Below are 21,212 nucleotides of genomic sequence, written 5' to 3'. Positions count from 1 at the left end.
GCTGAGTTTGATGATTCTACTCTCATTTTGTTCTTGATAGCTTGCCATAACAGTTAGGAGCATTTTCTAACGGACGATTTTTGTGGGAAGCATGGTATTCTGACTCCCTGCACCAGACCTGGACACTTCATGGGTTCCTGGTGCTCTGCTTCCGGGGGTGTCCCCCACAACCTCTCCACAGCCAACTAGCAAAATACCACCCTGCCATACTCCCCATGTCCCATAGCCTCTTGTAGTGTACCTGTGTGTCAGCGGTGTCATGGGCTCTCAGGTAGGCCTCTGTAGAAACACTGCCATCTTTTAGCATGAACACATTTCTTAATTTGCCTTTCCTTTCACACAATAACCTCTTACAAACATTTGGGTGTGTAACAACTCTGGATTGATTAATTTCTCTGAAACTGACTCCATTTCATAAGATGATTATCACAACTCCTTGAACACCATGTACAAGGCCTCGACACACATTGTGTAAATGCAGTTCTATTTTTCATCCATGAGGCGACGCAGACCATAACAATGCTGGCTTGCCTAAAGACCTCACAGGGATGCTTTTCATTATAAATAAACAAGCATTTTTAGGTTTAGGCAGAGGAGTGCTCTGCTGAGATTGGCAAGGTCTCTACATGCTGAAACTCCGCAAAGGGAGTACAGCTTGTCGCTAAGATGGGGACTTGCATGCTTTCCCCTCGGTTAACCTGAATTGTATCATCCAGTACGGGGATTCTTGATTCTTGACAGAACACATATTCACCCTAAACACTTGGGTTAGGGACTGCATAGTAGGAGTATGCCAGATTTATATACTCTATTATATGCCTGCATACATACATACATTGTCTTATCACAAAGGTGAAACTTTTTATTCTGTTTACTTTCCTGGTGTTTCTAATAATTTACACCTGCTTCTGTTTATTGATCACTGCAACATATATATTTTATACAAGAATCTTGTTGGTTCAATAAACATTAAAAATGTCCCACTTTGTATTTCTTATGTATAAATCTGTGAGTGGAAGAGCATGAGGGGCTTGGCAAAAGGGTTATAAATCTGTTACCATGTTCCCTGGGGGATCAGGGTTGTCCTGTTCAGTGGTTGCAAGAATCATTTGCTACCCGCCTAGGTTTAGGGGTGTTCATGGTGGCACTGTCAGCTTGCCGGCCTATAGGACAACATATCCAGAGGGGCTGCATAGAATCAATCTGGCACCATCCCAATAGGTAATGCTTTCCACAAATGCGCAGTTCCTACCATAGGGTGGAAACTACACAACAGAACCATTCCAGAGAAGTTCCTGGGGAACATTTCAGGATCCCCGAGTTGGCCTATTACTCCAACTGTTCCTTGAGGGGGCATAATGTGGCCAGTGGCACTCGCAAACCTAGCCCTGGCTGTTAGCTAGAGGTTAAGTCCTTCAGTCCATCCTTACAGTGGCATCAGGAGTATTATCATTCCGGCTGGCCATTCTTTTGCGGTTGTCCCTTCCAGATTCCCAGTCTTCTAATTGCTGTCTCCTCATCTGCCATGTGCAAGTTCTTTTAAGTAGGGTTGGAGAGTTCTAAAAGCCAGGCATCCCTGGTAATTGCTAGGGTGTCTTAGCATCACTGCACTCCTGTCCCAATCCTCTTGCACAGCATTCTGGGACATTCTAACTTTAAGTTGTTTGTGTAAAGAGCTTCCCTGTTTGAATCTGATTTTGAGCTCAGTCAGGGAATGTGACACATTTTAAAGTGACACTAGGATTGCAGTTATGATGTCGTAGACAGTGGATCTACATTTTGTATGCCTCTTTATTCCTAGATTAATAACTCACTGGACCCAATGGGTCTCAGTAGTGTGAAATTGTACTTTAGTGCTGGTCTCGTATGGAATTTCTAACACAGTTTAAGCACTGCATACCTTCAGTAAGTATTATAGATCTACACTATTGATGTCCACTCACATTATAAGACCTTTCCCAGGTCAGTACCAGTCCTCAAATGGTCGCTTTGGAGGCATACCTCCGCACTGAATCTGGGCTTGCACAAGGCAATAGTCTCACACGTGCAGCCTGCACATGTACATATACGCAAATGCTCATGTGTTCGTGTATTACCAGCCTAAAGCCTCTTACCCTAGCTGTACAGCCGTAGCCTTGTCTTAAAAGGCAGTATGAGAAATTGTGTTGTTGGTTGACTGGGATGTGAGCTCAGGTCAAGCAGCAACCACAATCCTTGTCAGGGTGAGATACGAGCCAACCCAAAATAAACTTGTGCTTAGTCCTCTGGTAGCTTGGCACCGAGCAGTCAGGTTTACTTAGTGGAAATGAGTAAAGTATTTGTGCAACATTTGAAACAGTAACAAAGTAAACACACCACACAAAAACAAACCCACACCAAGTTTGAAAAAAGAACTTACTTTAAAAATTTAACAAGATTAAAATGACGAAAATCTAATCAGTAGAACCGTAGATATAACATTTTAAAGAATTTAGTGAAAATAGCACCAAAAGCATAAACCTCCAACTTTTGATATCTGTTTTGTAGTTCAGGCCAATCGGCACCAAGTGAGGACCAGCTGCAGGGACTTAGGCCCCTTGAACAAAGTGCCTTGATTGTGAAACGTTGTGAAGATCCACATCGAAGATGTATCACGCAGCCGAAGCGATGCGTTGGTACCGATATGTGGCAGGGTTGTGATGTGAGGGCTTACATTGTCATTGAGGAGTCCGTCTACGGCCCTTGTGATGTGAAGTCTGGCATTGAGGAAGCAGCATACAGTCAGGGTGATGTGTCTGATTCAAAGGGCTGCGATGCGGGTCTTTGCAACAAGTCCAATCCATGCAGCACTTGAAGGACTTGGCCCTCTAAGGGCCCTGCGGGTTATTTCCACAACCACTTGATATGCCATCCCAAATGAAGAGTCGGTCAGTCAGTAGAGCATACACACTTAATTTATTAGAAGTTCTCTGCAGAGAGAGCCCCGGTCAGACCTGCACCCTGAGATGGACGTTGAGGGGGACTGCCTGCCCAAAGCGTGCTAATAAATGATAAAGCTTTCTCAAGACCTCAGCCACGCCACTATGGAAATCATATTTTGTCACTTTATGCCGATGATACTTTGTATTATTTAAAAAAAAATACACTCAGTACCGATCCTCCTTATTGAACTAAACAAATTTGGTAAGATTTCAGGAATAAAAATGAATTGGCACAAGTCAAAGCGCTTTCCACTAGGTGATCTTAGACACATAAATGCTCATGCTCTCCCAGAACTGGGGATGAATTGGGAGATCAAGCACTTCTGATACTTGGGATTAAAAACATGAAAGAGGTAACAGACCAATATAAATTCTATATGGGAAAAATATTGACAGGCCTCACACATTCTGTAGAACGTTTGACATCGCTACCACTTAGGATTATAAGAAAATGGTATTTCTTTCACAATGTATCCATATGCTGCTTCAATGTTTCAAAACTTCAATGTATTCTAGGACAGCCATCGTATTCCATGACCTAAACAGATTTATGCTTTCCTCTGTTTGGGCTGGGAAATGTATTCAAGTTAAATTGGACCACACAAACTTCTATGGTTGATGGGGAGGGGGCTTGCTCTCGCAGACCTTTTCCTATACTATGTGAGAACACAATTACAACATGCAGTGCTCAAATTTGATAATAATACCTAAGAGAAGAATGTATTAGCTGAAACACACCCATCTGTGCTCTACATGAGGCCTTCATGATGGGGAATACTATACCACAAAGCCTCCCCTATCTAGTTAGACAGGTCGGCCAAGTTTGGGAGATGGTAGTCAAAACTACTCTAAAATGGTCCTCATTTGATCCCAATATTCCACTGTGGTCAATTAAACTATTCAGAGATATTAACACGAACATGTTGATGGTTAGATGGAAGGGTGGTGTCTGAATCTGAGAAATCTATCATTTAGGAATGCCTTCCGGACAATTAGGAAAAACACAATAAAAATGGCAGACAAGGCTAGACCTGGCAGATTCTGGCTTCTTGAAATCACTTGAGCTGGGGGGGGGGTGGTGAATTTTATGTTCATCCTACCTGCAAACGCATCATTTTAAAATAATCTTTTATTTATACACAACACCTGCTAAAATTGCTAAATGGGGCAAGGTGGCACGCAGTCGCTTCCCAAGATGCCGTGAACCCAATGCAGACCTGGTTCACATGTTCTCTTCTTGCCCCTGCCTAAAAAAGCAGTTGCCTTAGAAATCACAGGATTTTTAGAAGAAGTCATTAACGTGAATATATCACCTTCACGCCAGCTCTTGCTGTTGTGTGTGGATGAATTAAATATAGATGTTGGGGTTGAGCAAAGTTTTATAGCTATTGCGATTTTCAGGCTCTGTGTAACCTCTGCCTGGCTTGATCCTTCACTCCCAACCTTTCAGCAATGGAAGGGGCGCTTTCTTTATGTTTACAATTTAAAAAAAGCACTTTATGAACGAAAGGGCAAGAGAGCTAAAACTAAAGAGAGGAGGATTTTGAGGGTTGGTTTTGAGCTGGGTATCTGTGTTTAAATAAATAATAGCTCCTTGTTCTATGCCCAAGCTGCTCTGTCATGATGCCTGTAATTTTTTTTATTACGAAGTCGCACAGATCTGTCATTGATGAATTCTATGATCAAATACATGAAGCTGGTATGTAAAGAAGAAAGCGAATTTTACGTGTACTGTTACACTGAAAAAGCCAATAAAACTGTTTAAAAAGGAAAAAAAAATACATGAAGCTGTCCTTATTTAATATATGCATGTAATCTTGCTGCTGCAGTTTTACCATTTTTTTATATTTATATTCCACATAAAATAATAAATAAGGAATGCCTTCCAATCCTGCACTAATTTGATTTCTGGCAGATTTTGGGTGTTGAGCAGGCTAGACATTATCCCCATCCATCTCTGTTAACTTAGTGCATATAGGAAAGAATCATCATATTTCTCCTCTAGATTTACAAAAACACTCCAATCTGGAACTCCCTGTTATATTCAGATGTACTAGAAAGATTGACTCAATGTGATCCTTCATGGAACTTAAGCATCACTAGTCTGCCAAAAGTACTGGCTATTTCAGAAGAAGTGGGTGGGTTGAAGAAAAACGACTAATAGCAAAGCCTCATAAACAATTCTGGAACTACCATACATGAAGCTAACCTAGAATCTTCTTACTTTCCTTTGCGGATCTGTTCACCTGACGACATTTTTTTCATGTAACATAAAATAAATAAAGGCAGTAAAAAGCACAATCCCTTTTGTTTTACGACTGCATGGTAATTTGTTTCCTGTTTTATTCAAAATACACCTGTTAACATGGTTTGCCATATCTCAGAAGAGTACTTTTCCTGGTAGCTGCCAGATTTATCAGTACTACGCCTTCCACATTGCATTTCCTTGTCTGCACCATGCCTAATGTCAACCTCTTTGATTATTAAAGCCATTTTGGATTGTAACGTAGCTCCTTCTTGTCAGATCACCACTGTGCCATTACATACCTTTGTCTGGTGTGTCAGTCCAGTGGATATAACCCAATACAACAGCTCCCAGAAAGCGCAGGTCGGGAAACATAGCGTGCTGCTGACATGCTACTAGGTGGCTACCATATTGACATAGAAGACACTTTAGCAAGGCACAGACACCACACTCGTATGAGTCCTGCTCAGAGTTGCTACCCTGATCCATGGTGTATGCGGCGTTTACGGTTGTTGCAGATGTGTCAATGGGATCAGTGTATTAAGGACTACACAACTTCATCATGCACCCACTTCAGTTATCTCACTCATTATACACAAAATAACCTACAGTGAATAAATTAAATATCAATCCCAGGGCCCAGGTTATATAATTGATCTCCATTACTATGTCCTACTTGGAGCATTGCCATCATCTTGAACGTTTTTCCTTACAGTCACTCATTGAGATGACTTGATGCTGTGGAACCGTCTATGAAAAAAGTTGTGAGACCTAGTCCAATTTCCTGCACCTCTAGTTTGCCAGTAACATTCTCAATTTATGTTCCCAGAGAAACTGCCACTTTGCCGCGCTCTCATGCAGCAGGACTATATGCAATGATGTCTCAGAGATATGTAACTCCTTGTCCTTCCAGTATGTCACTTCTCCATTGCAAAGCTCTTTCTATCATGTGAGCGCTTTCAAGACTTCTTTGTTTAGCTTCAGCATACTCCTGGGCTGTATTGTGAGGGATTCCAAGTAATGAGGAAAGGGTTGGGATGGTTCACTGACAAAAATATTGATGTTAAAAATATTGAATAAAAAATAAAGAGAACACAAATATCGACTTGTTTACTTAAACAGGTAAGCACAAAAATATTGACTAAAAAATATGGATGTATAAAATATAAATGTATAACATATCGACTTTAATATAAATATTATATAATAAATATTAAATATATGAAATATAATGTTAATAAAATTAATGTGATATACATTTTAATAAAATATAACAAAGAAACGTAATAAAAAAATTAACACTAACATAATTTTAAGCATATATATTTACTTTAAAACAATTAATAAACTATTATTTTTAATTAAAAGTTAAACATTTTTTAAAAGAATATATATATGTAAATGATTTGAAATATAAAAAAACAAAAATCTATAACAGATTAAAACATTAACCTTAAAAAAAATATTTAAACTTGCCCCCTCAACATCCTGGGGGCCCGCAACAGGCCCCCAACCTCGAAACGCCGCCACAGAAAGGCTGCCCCCCTGCCTGCATCTTGATATGGATGGTGGTGTCTAGCAGACAGGCCACGACATTAAACCCTTTTCCGCCCGGTTGACTTGTCGATTTGGCGGAAAAACGGCGGACGGTCTTCCCATCCGCCGCGGTACCACCGCCATGCTATTATGACGGGGGAAATGGATGGCAGGCGTGCTCGGATGTAGGGCGGATCGCCACCAGTGGTGAACCGCCCTACATGCTAATGGGCCCCTAAGTATCAAAGCTACTGCATTGTCATAAAGTCTGTGACGAATTATAGGAAGCAAGTGTGTTTTCTTAATGGCAAACCTGTATGATGAATTAACCTTTTGATGTCTATATAATATTTAGGTCTTCTGTGTGAATTGCTTTACAGTTAGCAATTACAATATTCGAATTCACAAATGTTTTCTGGTTTTAAAAGTAATTCATTCTTATGACCTGTACTTTTCTTAAACCATAAATTTAACTAGTGGGAATGGACAGTATTGAGATATTGGAACTTAGGTGTCAATGAAGCCAGTATTCTCCATTCATATGGCCAAGACTAAAGTTAGAGTGCCTTGTTGTATTTCAGTATATATTTGCAATTCAGAATTCTTATGTAACAGAAGAGAGTATTTTTATTTGACCATACATTACAAGTTTTTTTTCTTTGCTTAGATGCTTCAGTCACCCATTCAAAGAATGACAGCAACTTTAAAGCAGCCAATCTCCCTGAGAAGGAAGAGCTGCCAGATGGATGTGTCATTGAGGATTCTGAGAGTCCAGGTGAGCACTGCCCCAACTAAGCCACAGAGTATAATATTATCCACTTTAGAGTTTTAGAAAGTGCCTAAAACAACCTTGGCAACACATTCAAAATCACTCCCTTCCTGCCTATTTCTTTCCTCTCTCTTTCTTTGTGATCTCCACTATCTGTTTTTCTCTATATCTTTCTATTTCGCTCTCTCTTTTTGCCTGCTATGTATTCCGCCATATACCCGGGAAGTTGGGGATAGAGGCCCTGGCCCACGATCTTCAAAAATCAGCCTCCAATAGCTCTAGCTTCCACAGCGAATTCCCCAATGGAAGATGTGGCCAATTGAACCTTTCTTTTTCTGTAGAAAAGTGAAGAGGGCCACACCCTTATGCTGTGGCAAATGCCCTACAATTAACATTTCTCTCACAGGGTCATAATGATACAGATGCACTGGTTATATGAAGTTCTGAGAAAGGAAACAGCTTTATGGAAGATCTATTGCAGTTTAGAAAGAAATTAAAGACCTTGCTCTTTCCTAGAGTATAACATCTTCTTTCTTCTGCTTTTATTGCACTTCGGTCTCCCTCTAGATTTGATGCTGTTAGGTCCCATGTCTCTCACTGCCAGGATACCTGTTGGGTCACAGTGCGCTTTATAAGTAATGATTACATTTACATTATGGGGTAGATTCTGATCCGGTAAAAAGTGCTCCGAATCGTCGTACGGAGCATTTTTTCCCCGTACGAATCGTACCTGTAAACGTCCCGTACGTACGACGAAGTACGAATCGTACCAGGAGCCGTACTCCGTACGAATCGTACAGAGACCGTACGAATCGTATCCCCGTACGATTCGCCCTCGGAACCCGCTGTATGCGACGTCTGTACGGTTCGCGGCTGCTTTTTCCGACCCGGCAAGTACGATTCGTGTTGGATATGCTCCGTACGACCCTTTTTCTACAGGAGCTGAAAACTCCCGTACAAGCAGAGTTTGCCCCGAAACAGGTACGGAACGCCCCCCCTCCGGATATGGTGCGTACCCCCCATGATCGTAGGGGTACGGCTCGTACACCCCATGATCGTAGGGGTACGGCTCGTACACCCCATGATCGTAGGCGTACGGCTTGAACACCTACAATCATGGGGTATGGCTCGTACACCCCATGATTGTAGGTGTACGAGCCGTACCCCTACGATCATGGGGTGTACGAGCCGTACCCCTACGATCATGGGGTGTACGAGCCGAATGGTGTGTATGTGAATGTGCGCTTTTCCGTATAAATCGCCCTTACCTGACGTGGGCAGTACGAATCGCGTCATGATCACCCGGTCTGGATCGTACTCACCGAGTCGTATGGTGTGTGTACGAGTCATACGGAAATGGCTCCGGATACGAATCATACGGACGGTGATTTTACCGGATCGGAATCGACACCTACATGTCTGACGAATGAAAAAGCTGGCACGACTATTTTGTTATAATTAACTTGAGCACTAGCAACTGATTGTTTTATCTATCTATCCATATCTGCCTGGATATATATACAGACACAACCTGTTATGAGATAATCGATTGGGAAAGATACAGGAAAACCATCAAGGACTATCATATACTCTTAGGTGGATGGTACCACAGTGGACTGTTGGACACAGATGAATATAAATTTCTGAGGAAAGAACAGCCACACATTCCGTGTATCTACTTCCTCACAAAGCTACACAAGGACCCCACTACACCACCAGGGCGTCCTATAGTGTCATTGAATGGGTTTTATTAGAAAACACCCCCATCTACTTAGATTTATACCTCACAGAATATGTTTGCAACTTGAACTCATATTGCAAGGACAGTACGGACTTTCTGAAAAGATTGCATGACATGACATGGGAGGAGGGTTATCTGATGATTAGTATGGACATTTGTTCATTGTACACATGCATTGACCAGGAGAAGGGGGTGGCGGCATGTATGTACTATTTAAGGAGCAGGCATATAGACCACTGGGACCACAACAAAATGTTGGAAATTATGATGCTATACGGTCTATGAGAAAACATCTTTCTCTTTGAGAAATCGGTTTACCGTCAACGGTCAGGGACAGCGATGGGAACTTGTTTTGCCCCCAGCCTAGCGAATTTGTTCCTAGGCTGGTGGGAGGAACAACAAGTTTGGTCACAGGAATCCGAAATGTACACTGGCCACATTATGTGGGTCAGGTACATTGACGATTTATTTATAATCTGGAATGGTCCCAAACCACTAGCTAAGGAGTACATAGAATACCTCGGGGTAAACGACTTGAACCTACGATTCACCTACACCATGAGTGAAACCTATTGTGAGTTCTTAGATATAGCAGTTGAGATTAAAGAGGGCATCATTACAACACGCCTGTTCCGCAAAGCCACGACAGGTAATGCTGTGTTGCATTCAGCGAGTCAACATCCCATACCGCTTAAAAACAGTATACCGTACGGCGAGCTTTTAAGAGCTTACCGAAACTGTAGCACAGACACTGATTTCGAACTTGAGAAGGAAACAATGATTAAACGGTTTAAACAACGAGGGTACTCTGACAATACACTTATGACAGCACAACAGAAAATAAAAGGCCTTTCACATGAGAAAGCCCTATTTAGAGTGCTATGAGAAAGGAGGTAGTGACCAAAAACAATAGTCCCAGCGCCCCACGCATGATTACTAATTTCAGTAGAGGAGCATGGGCTTTGGAAAAGATAATGAGGACACATTGGAACTTACTCATAGCTGATCCTATTATAGGGGCGCGAATGGGATTAAGGCCACAAGTAACATACCACAGACCAAGGTCACTGAGGGACAAATTAGTGCATAGTTACCCCACTGAAACCATACGTACAAATTGGTTCAGCAGATCCAATGGTTTCACGACTTGCGGTAGCTGCAAGGCTGACCGCAATGGAAAAAATTGCAAGGAATATACAATAGGAACAGGACAGAAGAGACCTATCAAGCAACTCATCAACTGTAACAGTGAATTCACAGTCTACGTATTGGAGTGCCCCTGTGGCCTCCAGTACGTAGGCAGCACCAAACATCAATTAAAAGTGAGAATATTGCAACATCTACGCGCAATAACCCATAAGGACCACAATTATCCCGTGGCACGTCATTATGCCGAAAAACATAACAGCAATATTGGGAGTCTAAAATTCTGTGGTATTGATAGGATCCCCAAACAGATACGGGGTGGTGATCGCGAAACACGGTTAAGGGTTCTCGAGTCCAAATATATTATGGACCTGGACAGCAAAATCCCTAGGGGTTTAAATTGTCGGGAGGAATTATCCACACATATTGGTACCTGAAAGAGTGATAACCAGCCTTGGCTACCTTACAGTATGAGAAACATGCCGGTCAGGCAGCAGCTAGATTTTAATCACTTGCACTTTTAAAGACTGAGGTAATGATTCCTTTTGAAAACAGGGGTAACATAACCAGATTATGGGGATGATTAGTAACCACAATTGTGGAGTCACCATAGGAGCAGGCTTGTTCCGTTTATGTATCCCATGTTTCATCATGTAACCTCTACATATTCCCGGCGGGGATTCACAATGTTGACACATTTTAGCACATTATTTAGCCACACACTCACTCACCCCATCTCCCTTCACCTATTCCCTCATCCGTCACAATATGCACTTGTACATAAAGGCTTGCTCCCAATATATTGCTCAGACCTCGGACACAAAATAACCCCATTTCAAATAATCATGGGAGCTCCCATTATGGCCATGGAGTAAAAAACACTATATAGTAGTAAGGGCCAACAATGCGGAATTATGCTAGATTGTATGAACACTCCTTTGTGAGATAGTCGAAATTCGCTCACATTGCCAGAACTACATTACCCACAAAGCCTATACATTATTGAAATGAATTGGGGATAATGTCTTCATCTGCGCGTACCAGCTTATCAACACGGGTGGTTATACTGTGTTGTATATTAGTCCTCGTAAATGAAATATGCAATTGTATGATGCAATGATTTGAATTGTAGGTTTGTACAAATCACGATGTACAGAGAAATGATAGTATTTCTTCTATGTCTATAATTCAAGAAAGGACTTATAAACACAGCTTTACAAAATGGGGGCCACTTGATAAAGGCATAACGCCGAAACGCGTCGTCCTTGTTCGCTGAGTGCACAATAAAGTTTCTTGTGCTGGACTTACCTGGTGTGCCGTTTTTTCTGTAATCCATACACAGATGTGAACGGAAAGCTGATATATATATATATATATATATATATAGACCAAGAGCCTGTGTGCTCGAAACGCGTCTTCTTTGTGCCCAATAAAGAAAACCTTGAAATCACACCCGGCTGGTGTGGCTTGTCGTCCCTTCGTTTCTGCGGGAGGATCGAGTGAATATATATATATATATATATATATATATATATATATATATATATATATAAATAAATATGGAAGCTCCCTCGTTCAAAGAACGCACCACACTCACGGGGGTTACCAGGTTAGTGCTTTATTCACAGCAGCATGCACGATAGCTTACAGGCACAGGAGAAGGTCTCTGATGTATTCAGGGGCCAAGGTTCGTCTTGTATATAGTCTGACGCGTTTCGAAGGTCTTGCCTTCTTCTTCAGGGAAAAGACGAGCAGTGCTTTAAATAAAGCAGAACAAACAAGTCCATTATATATGACACGCCTCATTGCAGGCTGGGCTTATGTCGCAGTGTCTCATGGTTGTTGTAGTCCAGCAATCAATTTGCATATGTTGTCTCCCGTAAACGCCCTAAGCCGCTGTCTTCAAACACTTACAGGGCGCCCCCTCGCCAACCACACGGCATCCTTGTGGTCGGAGTAGGAGCGGACCATTCACGCAATCCTAACAGCCTGGATGACTGCCGTTGCACGGCTCCGTTTCAGGGTGTCTCTGTGGCGGTGCTGGGCATATGCACTACTGCTGCTAGGCTCCTAGGTCCACCGAAGCGCCTTCTGCACTCTTCAGGGCGGGTGCAGTGAAAAACGGCGGTGGGTCCGTTGTAATATGGAAGCTCCCTCGTTCAAAGAACGCACCACACTCACGGGGGATACCAGGTTAGTGCTTTATTCACAGAAGCATGCACGATAGCTTACAGGCACAGGAGAAGGTCTCTGATGTATTCAGGGGCCAAGGTTCGTCTTGTATATAGTCCGACGCGTTTCGAAGGTCTTGCCTTCTTCTTCAGGGAAAAGACGAGCAGTGCTTTAAATAAAGCAGAACAAACAAGTCCATTATATATGACACGCCTCATTGCAGGCTGGGCTTATGTCGCAGTGTCTCATGGTTGTTGTAGTCCAGCAATCAATTTGCATATGTTGTCTCCCGTAAACGCCCTAAGCCGCTGTCTTCAAACACTTACAGGGCGCCCCCTCGCCAACCACACGGCATCCTTGCGGTCGGAGTAGGAGCGGACCATTCACGCAATCCTAACAGCCTGGATGACTGCCGTTGCACGGCTCCGTTTCAGGGTGTCTCTGTGGCGGTGCTGGGCGTATGCAGTACTGCTGCTAGGCTCCTAGGTCCACCGAAGCGCCTTCTGCACTCTTCAGGGCGGGTGCAGTGAAAAACGGCGGTGGGTCCGTTGTAATATGGAAGCTCCCTTGTTCAAAGAACGCACCACACTCACGGGGGTTACCAGGTTAGTGCTTTATTCACAGCAGCATGCACGATAGCTTACAGGCACAGGAGAAGGTCTCTGATGTATTCAGGGGCCAAGGTTCGTCTTGTATATAGTCCGACGCGTTTCGAAGGTCTTGCCTTCTTCTTCAGGGAAAAGACGAGCAGTGCTTTAAATAAAGCAGAACAAACAAGTCCATTATATATGACACGCCTCATTGCAGGCTGGGCTTATGTCGCAGTGTCTCATGGTTGTTGTAGTCCAGCAATCAATTTGCATATGTTGTCTCCCGTAAACGCCCTAAGCCGCTGTCTTCAAACACTTACAGGGCGCCCCCTCGCCAACCACACGGCATCCTTGCGGTCGGAGTAGGAGCGGACCATTCACGCAATCCTAACAGCCTGGATGACTGCCGTTGCACGGCTCCGTTTCAGGGTGTCTCTGTGGCGGTGCTGGGCGTATGCAGTACTGCTGCTAGGCTCCTAGGTCCACCGAAGCGCCTTCTGCACTCTTCAGGGCGGGTGCAGTGAAAAACGGCGGTGGGTCCATTGTAATATGGAAGCTCCCTCGTTCAAAGAACGCACCACACTCACGGGGGTTACCAGGTTAGTGCTTTATTCACAGCAGCATGCACGATAGCTTACAGGCACAGGAGAAGGTTTCTGATGTATTCAGGGGCCAAGGTTCGTCTAAGGTCTTGCCTTCTTCTTCAGGGAAAAGACGAGCAGTGCTTTAAATAAAGCAGAACAAACAAGTCCATTATATATGACACGCCTCATTGCAGGCTGGGCTTATGTCGCAGTGTCTCATGGTTGTTGTAGTCCAGCAATCAATTTGCATATGTTGTCTCCCGTAAACGCCCTAAGCCGCTGTCTTCAAACACTTACAGGGCGCCCCCTCGCCAACCACACGGCATCCTTGCGGTCGGAGTAGGAGCGGACCATTCATGCAATCCTAACAGCCTGGATGACTGCCGTTGCACGGCTCCGTTTCAGGGTGTCTCTGTGGCGGTGCTGGGCGTATGCAGTACTGCTGCTAGGCTCCTAGGTCCACCGAAGCGCCTTCTGCACTCTTCAGGGCGGGTGCAGTGAAAAACGGCGGTGGGTCCGTTGTAATATGGAAGCTCCCTTGTTCAAAGAACGCACCACACTCACGGGGGTTACCAGGTTAGTGCTTTATTCACAGCAGCATGCACGATAGCTTACAGGCACAGGAGAAGGTCTCTGATGTATTCAGGGGCCAAGGTTCGTCTTGTATATAGTCCGACGCGTTTCGAAGGTCTTGCCTTCTTCTTCAGGGAAAAGACGAGCAGTGCTTTAAATAAAGCAGAACAAACAAGTCCATTATATATGACACGCCTCATTGCAGGCTGGGCTTATGTCGCAGTGTCTCATGGTTGTTGTAGTCCAGCAATCAATTTGCATATGTTGTCTCCCGTAAACGCCCTAAGCCGCTGTCTTCAAACACTTACAGGGCGCCCCCTCGCCAACCACACGGCATCCTTGCGGTCGGAGTAGGAGCGGACCATTCACGCAATCCTAACAGCCTGGATGACTGCCGTTGCACGGCTCCGTTTCAGGGTGTCTCTGTGGCGGTGCTGGGCGTATGCAGTACTGCTGCTAGGCTCCTAGGTCCACCGAAGCGCCTTCTGCACTCTTCAGGGCGGGTGCAGTGAAAAACGGCGGTGGGTCCGTTGTAATATGGAAGCTCCCTCGTTCAAAGAACGCACCACACTCACGGGGGTTACCAGGTTAGTGCTTTATTCACAGCAGCATGCACGATAGCTTACAGGCACAGGAGAAGGTCTCTGATGTATTCAGGGGCCAAGGTTCGTCTTGTATATAGTCCGACGCGTTTCGAAGGTCTTGCCTTCTTCTTCAGGGAAAAGACGAGCAGTGCTTTAAATAAAGCAGAACAAACAAGTCCATTATATTAAATATATCCTGATTTTCGCCTCTAGCACACAGGAATCGAATCCCAAGAGACGATGCAGACCCAAATCGTGCTGAATTTTTCTTTATTTTCAGTTACTCGCCCAACACCACCGCCATGACGCGTTTCGGTCCCTCTCGGACCTTGATCACATGACACATCACATGGGCAGATCAACACCTTTTAAAGTGACAGTGCAATTTCAATCTTAATAGATATGGATGAAAGACTCAGTTCCTGTGTAAATGCATTCCTAACTGTAAAATACAGTACAAATTAACTTACACGCTTTACAGTTTTTCCTGTGCAAATCTCGCTGTTCAATACAGTACTATCATAGTGCAAAACGTGCCAAGTTTAGGTGCAAAAATAGCAATTGTTGTAAACATTCCCAATAAATATTTACAAAATCGAGTAAAAACATCAATAAATAATTGGAATCATTATTCATGATAAAAACATCCCATTATTAAAATCAACCAGATAAAGAGGAACTTCCTAAAATATATGCATGATTTAAAATCTATGCTAAAAAAGTCCTCTATGGCTGCATAACTAATGAGTGTATATTACTCGAAGTCTTAGGTCACATCCGTTACCGGCAACGGGGGAGAGTATTATTCAACCTCTGACCCATGCAGGAACAATAGAGTGATTACTCAATAAAACAGCCCATAGTGGGCATACTGCTAATCATCCACAAGTAAAGTGTATATTGGAATAGTGTGTTGACTCCCTAAAACCAAACAAAATACATAGTGACAAATAGTGACATAGTTAAATACTTAAAAATGATTCTTTTTAAGTGCAGCATACAGACTCATTCATTGTATGTGGACTCGGAAGATATATCCAATTTTGAAAACCACTTCTATTTCATCTATAGATTATAAGAACGTATAAAAATCTTCCGTGGAATTCAAACCATTCGGACTCTTAGTGTCCATCTCTAGAATATATTTAGTTTCTAATCTTCTTAATCTAGCATTTCTATCCCCACCGCGCCTCAGGGGTGGAATGCAGTCAACTATGTAGTATTTTAGCAATTCAGAGTCATTGGCATGAACAGCAGAAAAATGCCGAGCAACAGGGTATGCTTCATCCCCATTTTTAAAGGCCCGAAGGTGTTGTAAAATTCTCTTATGACACTGAGGTCTAGTGCTACCTACATATTTCAATCCGCAGGGGCACTCTAATACGTATATCGCAAATTCAGTTTTGCACGTAAGTTTCTTGTCAATTTTTCTAGGTGTATTATGAAAGGGGCTTAGGTATTCAGTTTTGTTCACACCCTGTCTGCATGCTTTGCATGTGGCACATTTGATGAAACCCTTGCTTTGCATCAGCCAATCTGGAGAAGATTTAATTTCTGGGCTACTGGACACCAGAGTGTTGCTCATAGAGCTGGCCTTTCTAAAGGTCAAATTGGGGGAACGTGTCAGTTTCTCGCCCAAGGTCGGATCATTCTTGATCAACGGCCAATTCCTGGTGATGATTCTCCTAATAGCCTGATGTTGATCACTATATGTCAGTATAAGTCTCAGGGGTTGTTCATCGATAGGAGTGTCTTTAGTTACTCCTCTAGTGACTAATGCCTGTGTCCTACCAGTTGCATTAGCTCTTCTGGTCGCACTGTCAATGACCTTAGGGCTATACCCCCTTTCAATGAATCTCAATCGACATTCCTTCTGTGCTTTAAGACAATCCGATTCTATGCTACAGATTCTTCTGATCCGCAGCATCAGGGATGCTGCGGATCAAGTGAGCCGGATGGTTGCTATCTGCATGCAGTACAGAATTGCCCGCCGTGCTTTTCCTGTGCAATCTAGTATTAAGAGAGTTCTCAAACACAAATAATTCAACATCTAGGAACATGACAGAGGTCCTACTTATGAGGCTTGTGAATTGTAGGTTCATGCTGTTAATGTTAAGGGAGTTAACAAAGTTCTGTGCCTCAATCTCCGTTCCTTTCCACACGAACAATAAATCGTCAATGTATCTAATCATGTGTGCTACGTGTTTATTGACAAATGAAAGATTCTCATCTAGCAATGTCTGTCTTTCCCATAAACCCATGTGCAAACAGGCGTAGCTAGGGGAAAAACATGCCCCCATAGCTACGCCTCTAATTTGTTGGTATACCTGTTTAGAAAAAAAGAAATAGTTATTCTCAAGACACATGGTAATGATAGCTAATAGCATTTTGTTGTGTTCCTGGTAGCACATGGGACGTTTTTGGAGAAAATAATCCACAGCTTTTAGTCCGTCCCTATGATGTATACTTGTATACAGAGATGATACGTCCATGGATATCAGCACCATGTCCGCGCCCCACACCACCTTTTACAATTTCCTCAGTAGGTCGCCTGTATCTAATACAAAAGATGGCAATGTCCGTACACAGTCCTGCAAAAAATGGTCCACATATTTGCTGGCGTTTTCCATCAGGCTGCCACAGGCAGAGATAATGGGCCTGCCTGGTGGATTCGTAGTGCTTTTGTGGACCTTAGGTATGAAGTACAATACCGGCATTATGGGATTATCATTTTTCAAGAATTTGTATTCCTCTGCAGACAATAATCCCGTGCTTCTCCAGGCCATCAAGCAAGAGTAAAATTTGTCCCATGATGCTCTTACTGTGCCCATTTCACAGCGTCTATAGCACTCCTTGTCACTAAGTTGTCGTTCAGCCTCATCACAGTACATTTTGCGGGGCCAGAGGACAATGTTACCCCCTTTGTCGGATTTGCGTATGACCACTTCAATGTTGTTATTAAGTTTAGCCATGAGTTTAAAGTAAGCATTGCCTTTTGCCGTGTATCTCTTTTTTGCCTCATTTTGTTTCTTATATAGGATTTTCAACTCCTGTGTCACTTTGTCATGGAAGATGTCCACATTGTCACGAATCATTATTGGACAAAATTTCGATTTTACTTTGAATGTTGTGAGGGGTCCTTGCACAGTAGTCGTTGGCATTTGGCTCAGAATCTCATCCGTGACATTCCCCTCATTTCGTAGCTGATATAAGTCCTGCATGAGGCCAACATCTAGTACTGACATACCAGGCACTACCTCTGATGTGCCCATGATTGCCGTTTTGTTTTTTGTGCTTCCCTGAAGTAAGTGAAACTTTTTAAGTTTAATTTTTCTCACAAACTTGAATATGTCCACTCGACAATCAGCATAATTAAAGTTGCCTCTAGGGCAAAAGGACAGGCCCAATGATAAGACCGATATTTCATCTTCTGTCAAATGTATATCCGTTAGGTTGATAATAGTTTGTGATTTACCTTGTGTATTTGGCAATTCCATCATTGATTCCATTGTTTCTTTGTTTTTTTCACATACCTCTTTTTGGGAATTGTTGCGCTGGTTGTGGCATTGCCGGCGTTCCCACCTCCTACAGTTCCTTGATTTCCTTGACTTGCTATTTGCGCACTTTGTGCATTCTGAGCCCTGGAGCGCAATGTTTGTCGTCTGTCCTGACTCATACAATCCACCTCCTGCGCCAAGGTGTATTTCTGAAAACCCGCTCTCTGCATGCGTGATGTCTCATTGTCAGACCCACTTTCAATGGCCGAGCTAAGGTCAGTTGAAGAGCCAGCAATAGAGCTGCTTGCTGCTACCAATGATTCATTGGGTACTGGTTGCTGAGCTGATAGATGTTTCTGTGTTAAAGTTTGTTGTTTTTTTATTTTAACTGAATCGTACCTTTTGGCAAATGTGAACACCTGTCCGTTCTCGTAATCCCATCGATCCCTCTGGAATTTAAAACTTTTCCGTTTTTTGATTATTTCCTCTTCACGGGACAGGCGTGCCAGCATGTCATCTCTGAATGTATGTATCACTGGAGTGGATGTTAGTGATACATTGATCGCTGATTCCACTTTTCCAATTTCCTCATTCAGGGTCTCAATCTGTAAATATATATATATATATATATATATATATATATATATATATATATGTATATTACCTACTGGCGGTCGCCAGTAGGTAGTTATAGTTAGGACCTAGTTTCCATAGGAAATCGTCAACATTCTATTTGGATTAACTTTGGCCCTGGTGGATGAATCTTTGCGAATTTCTCAAAGAAGATGGCTCGGTCCGCTGCGCTCCTTCCCTGAAAATTTTGGGGGGATTGGTGAAGTGGGGGCTGAGATAAAAGGGGGGTCCCAAAACGTGTTTTCTCCATGTTATTTTCCATAGGACGTTTAGACACGGCTACAGGTCGAACGGCTGAATGGATTTATAAGAAATTTGGCAAAACTGTAGAGTCCGGCTCGCAGATTACGCTTTTTTGTGGAATGGTGTAAATCCGTTCAGTAGTTGTTGAGAAAATTAAAGTTAAAGTCAATTATATATCTATAAGCGCGGACGGGTGCGCGCACTCAAGCGGCTGCGCGCGCGCGGATTTTTTTTTTGCTGCGTGACGTCTGTTAACGTTCGATTCGAAGGAAATCAGGAAGTGTTGACCGCCATTTTGTCACTGCGAGTAAATATATTGTCATTTCAAGGCGTTGGAACATGGAAAGGGGTGAAGGTAGAGATTGTTTTGCTGCGTAGGTTTTCTCAGGGTGTGCAGTAAGGACCTTAAACGCGAAAATATATATATTTTTTTTCCGAAAAAAGTTGCGGGGTGCGCGCACTCGGGCGCGCACAACTATTTACAAAAGTGTGAAAATGGAGATAAATCAGAAGTTTGAGTGCTTTGATATAAGGTGGCTCTGAAAAGAGCCCTTGTGTTAATTGAGTTGTTTCTGCATTTATAAGTAAGTACCGATGCAGAGTCTGATATAATATTGTTGGCAGCATTTTGAAAGGAAAGACAGGGGCCCATTTTCTGGTTAACAGGCGACCAGGCCAACTTTTCACGCCAGGCCCATTCCTGCAAAGTCGACCGCCATTTTTAGGAGATCTGCAACCACCGGCAGTCACTGGGTTGCAGGAGCAGATGGACTCAAGCCTGTCGGGCGAAGCATCGTTGCACCGCCACAGTGGACGAGACCCTGCTGGGTGAGTGGAGCGTCGCTGTACCGCAACAGTGGGAGAGTCCTTTGCTGGGCTCGTGGAGCGTCCCTATACCGCCACAGTATGCGAACCCTTTCCTGGGCTCGTGGAGCGTCCCTATATCGCCACAGTGGACGAACCCTTTGCCGGGTGCGTGGATCGTTGGGGGTGCAGCTGAGGGGCCTCCACCTGGGGAGGCGGGAGAGGCTCGTCCGCGCCGCCTCTCCCTCCCAGTGCACCCCACGGCGTCTTGCTGACATTTGTTATGGCCGGACCAGGCGATGAAGAGGGGTGGGGGGTCGGAGGCATATGCAAGACATTCCCCCCTCGTGGCCTGCAAGGCGCTGAAAAAAGAAGAGAATGGGAAGACAACTACATCTTGGGTAGGGCCCATGCCTTCTCTGGCCGATGGCGGCCGGCCGCTCTTTGCCACGGCCCCAGGAACGGATCCCTTGGTTCATCCTGGGGACAGGCCTTGGCGAGTGGTGTCGCCTCCGGACTATTCACATAATGGTTCTCCACCCCAGGCCGTTGCCGACGGCTTTTGTAGACTTTCTGATGCTCAAAAACCCTACTAGAAAGCAGCCCAAAAGTAGCCCAACATTGCTACTTTGGGGAAGGAGGGACAGGGACGGCGTCAAGTAGACGGCGAAATGCATTGTGGGTTTGTTGCTGCGGCCGTTTGTCATGTAAATAGTTGTTTTAATATATTTTTGTTCAAGAATAAAAACGTTTTAACCTGTTATTTTGCTGTCGTGTGGTATATTTCTAATATTTGTCGCTCTGATGTCGTTTCCCCTCCCAAATGTAACATGTGATTGTAATCTACAGCCGGACATTCCGACAGGACATGAGAGCAAAAGGGGGGGGTCAGATCTGAAGTTGGGCAGGCGATAAGATCACGTTTTGCTATGTGGGGCTATCTATGTTCGTGATGGGGCCTAAAAGGGGGCAAGATGGCGTTGAGCTCGGTTTCTCTCACTAGTTTCATATTTCTCATGAGGGGTTGTTCCTAATGTTTCTATTTTAGCAAGGTCAAAAAGAGATCCTATCAGTGGCCTACTGATTTTGTTCGATTCCTTTTGTTTTCTCTAACGATTTTTAAGTTAAAGTTTGC

General features: G+C 43.6%; 1 protein-coding gene across 1 annotated transcript in view; it reads left to right on the top strand.

Annotated features, from left to right (window-relative positions):
- Positions 1–21,212, top strand: part of WDR72 (WD repeat domain 72) — a 1,209,089-nt gene that overhangs the window by 1,125,895 nt on the left and 61,982 nt on the right. The window contains exon 19 of the mRNA XM_078684855.1: positions 7,409–7,516. Coding sequence (XP_078540981.1) covers positions 7,409–7,516 — 108 coding nt within the window. The remainder of the gene's footprint in view (positions 1–7,408; positions 7,517–21,212) is intronic.

The sequence above is a fragment of the Lissotriton helveticus genome, chromosome 3_2 (genome assembly GCF_964261635.1).
Source record: "Lissotriton helveticus chromosome 3_2, aLisHel1.1, whole genome shotgun sequence".
In the NCBI taxonomy this organism is placed as follows: Eukaryota; Metazoa; Chordata; class Amphibia; order Caudata; family Salamandridae; genus Lissotriton; species Lissotriton helveticus.
This window is presented reverse-complemented; position numbering and strand designations above follow the sequence as displayed.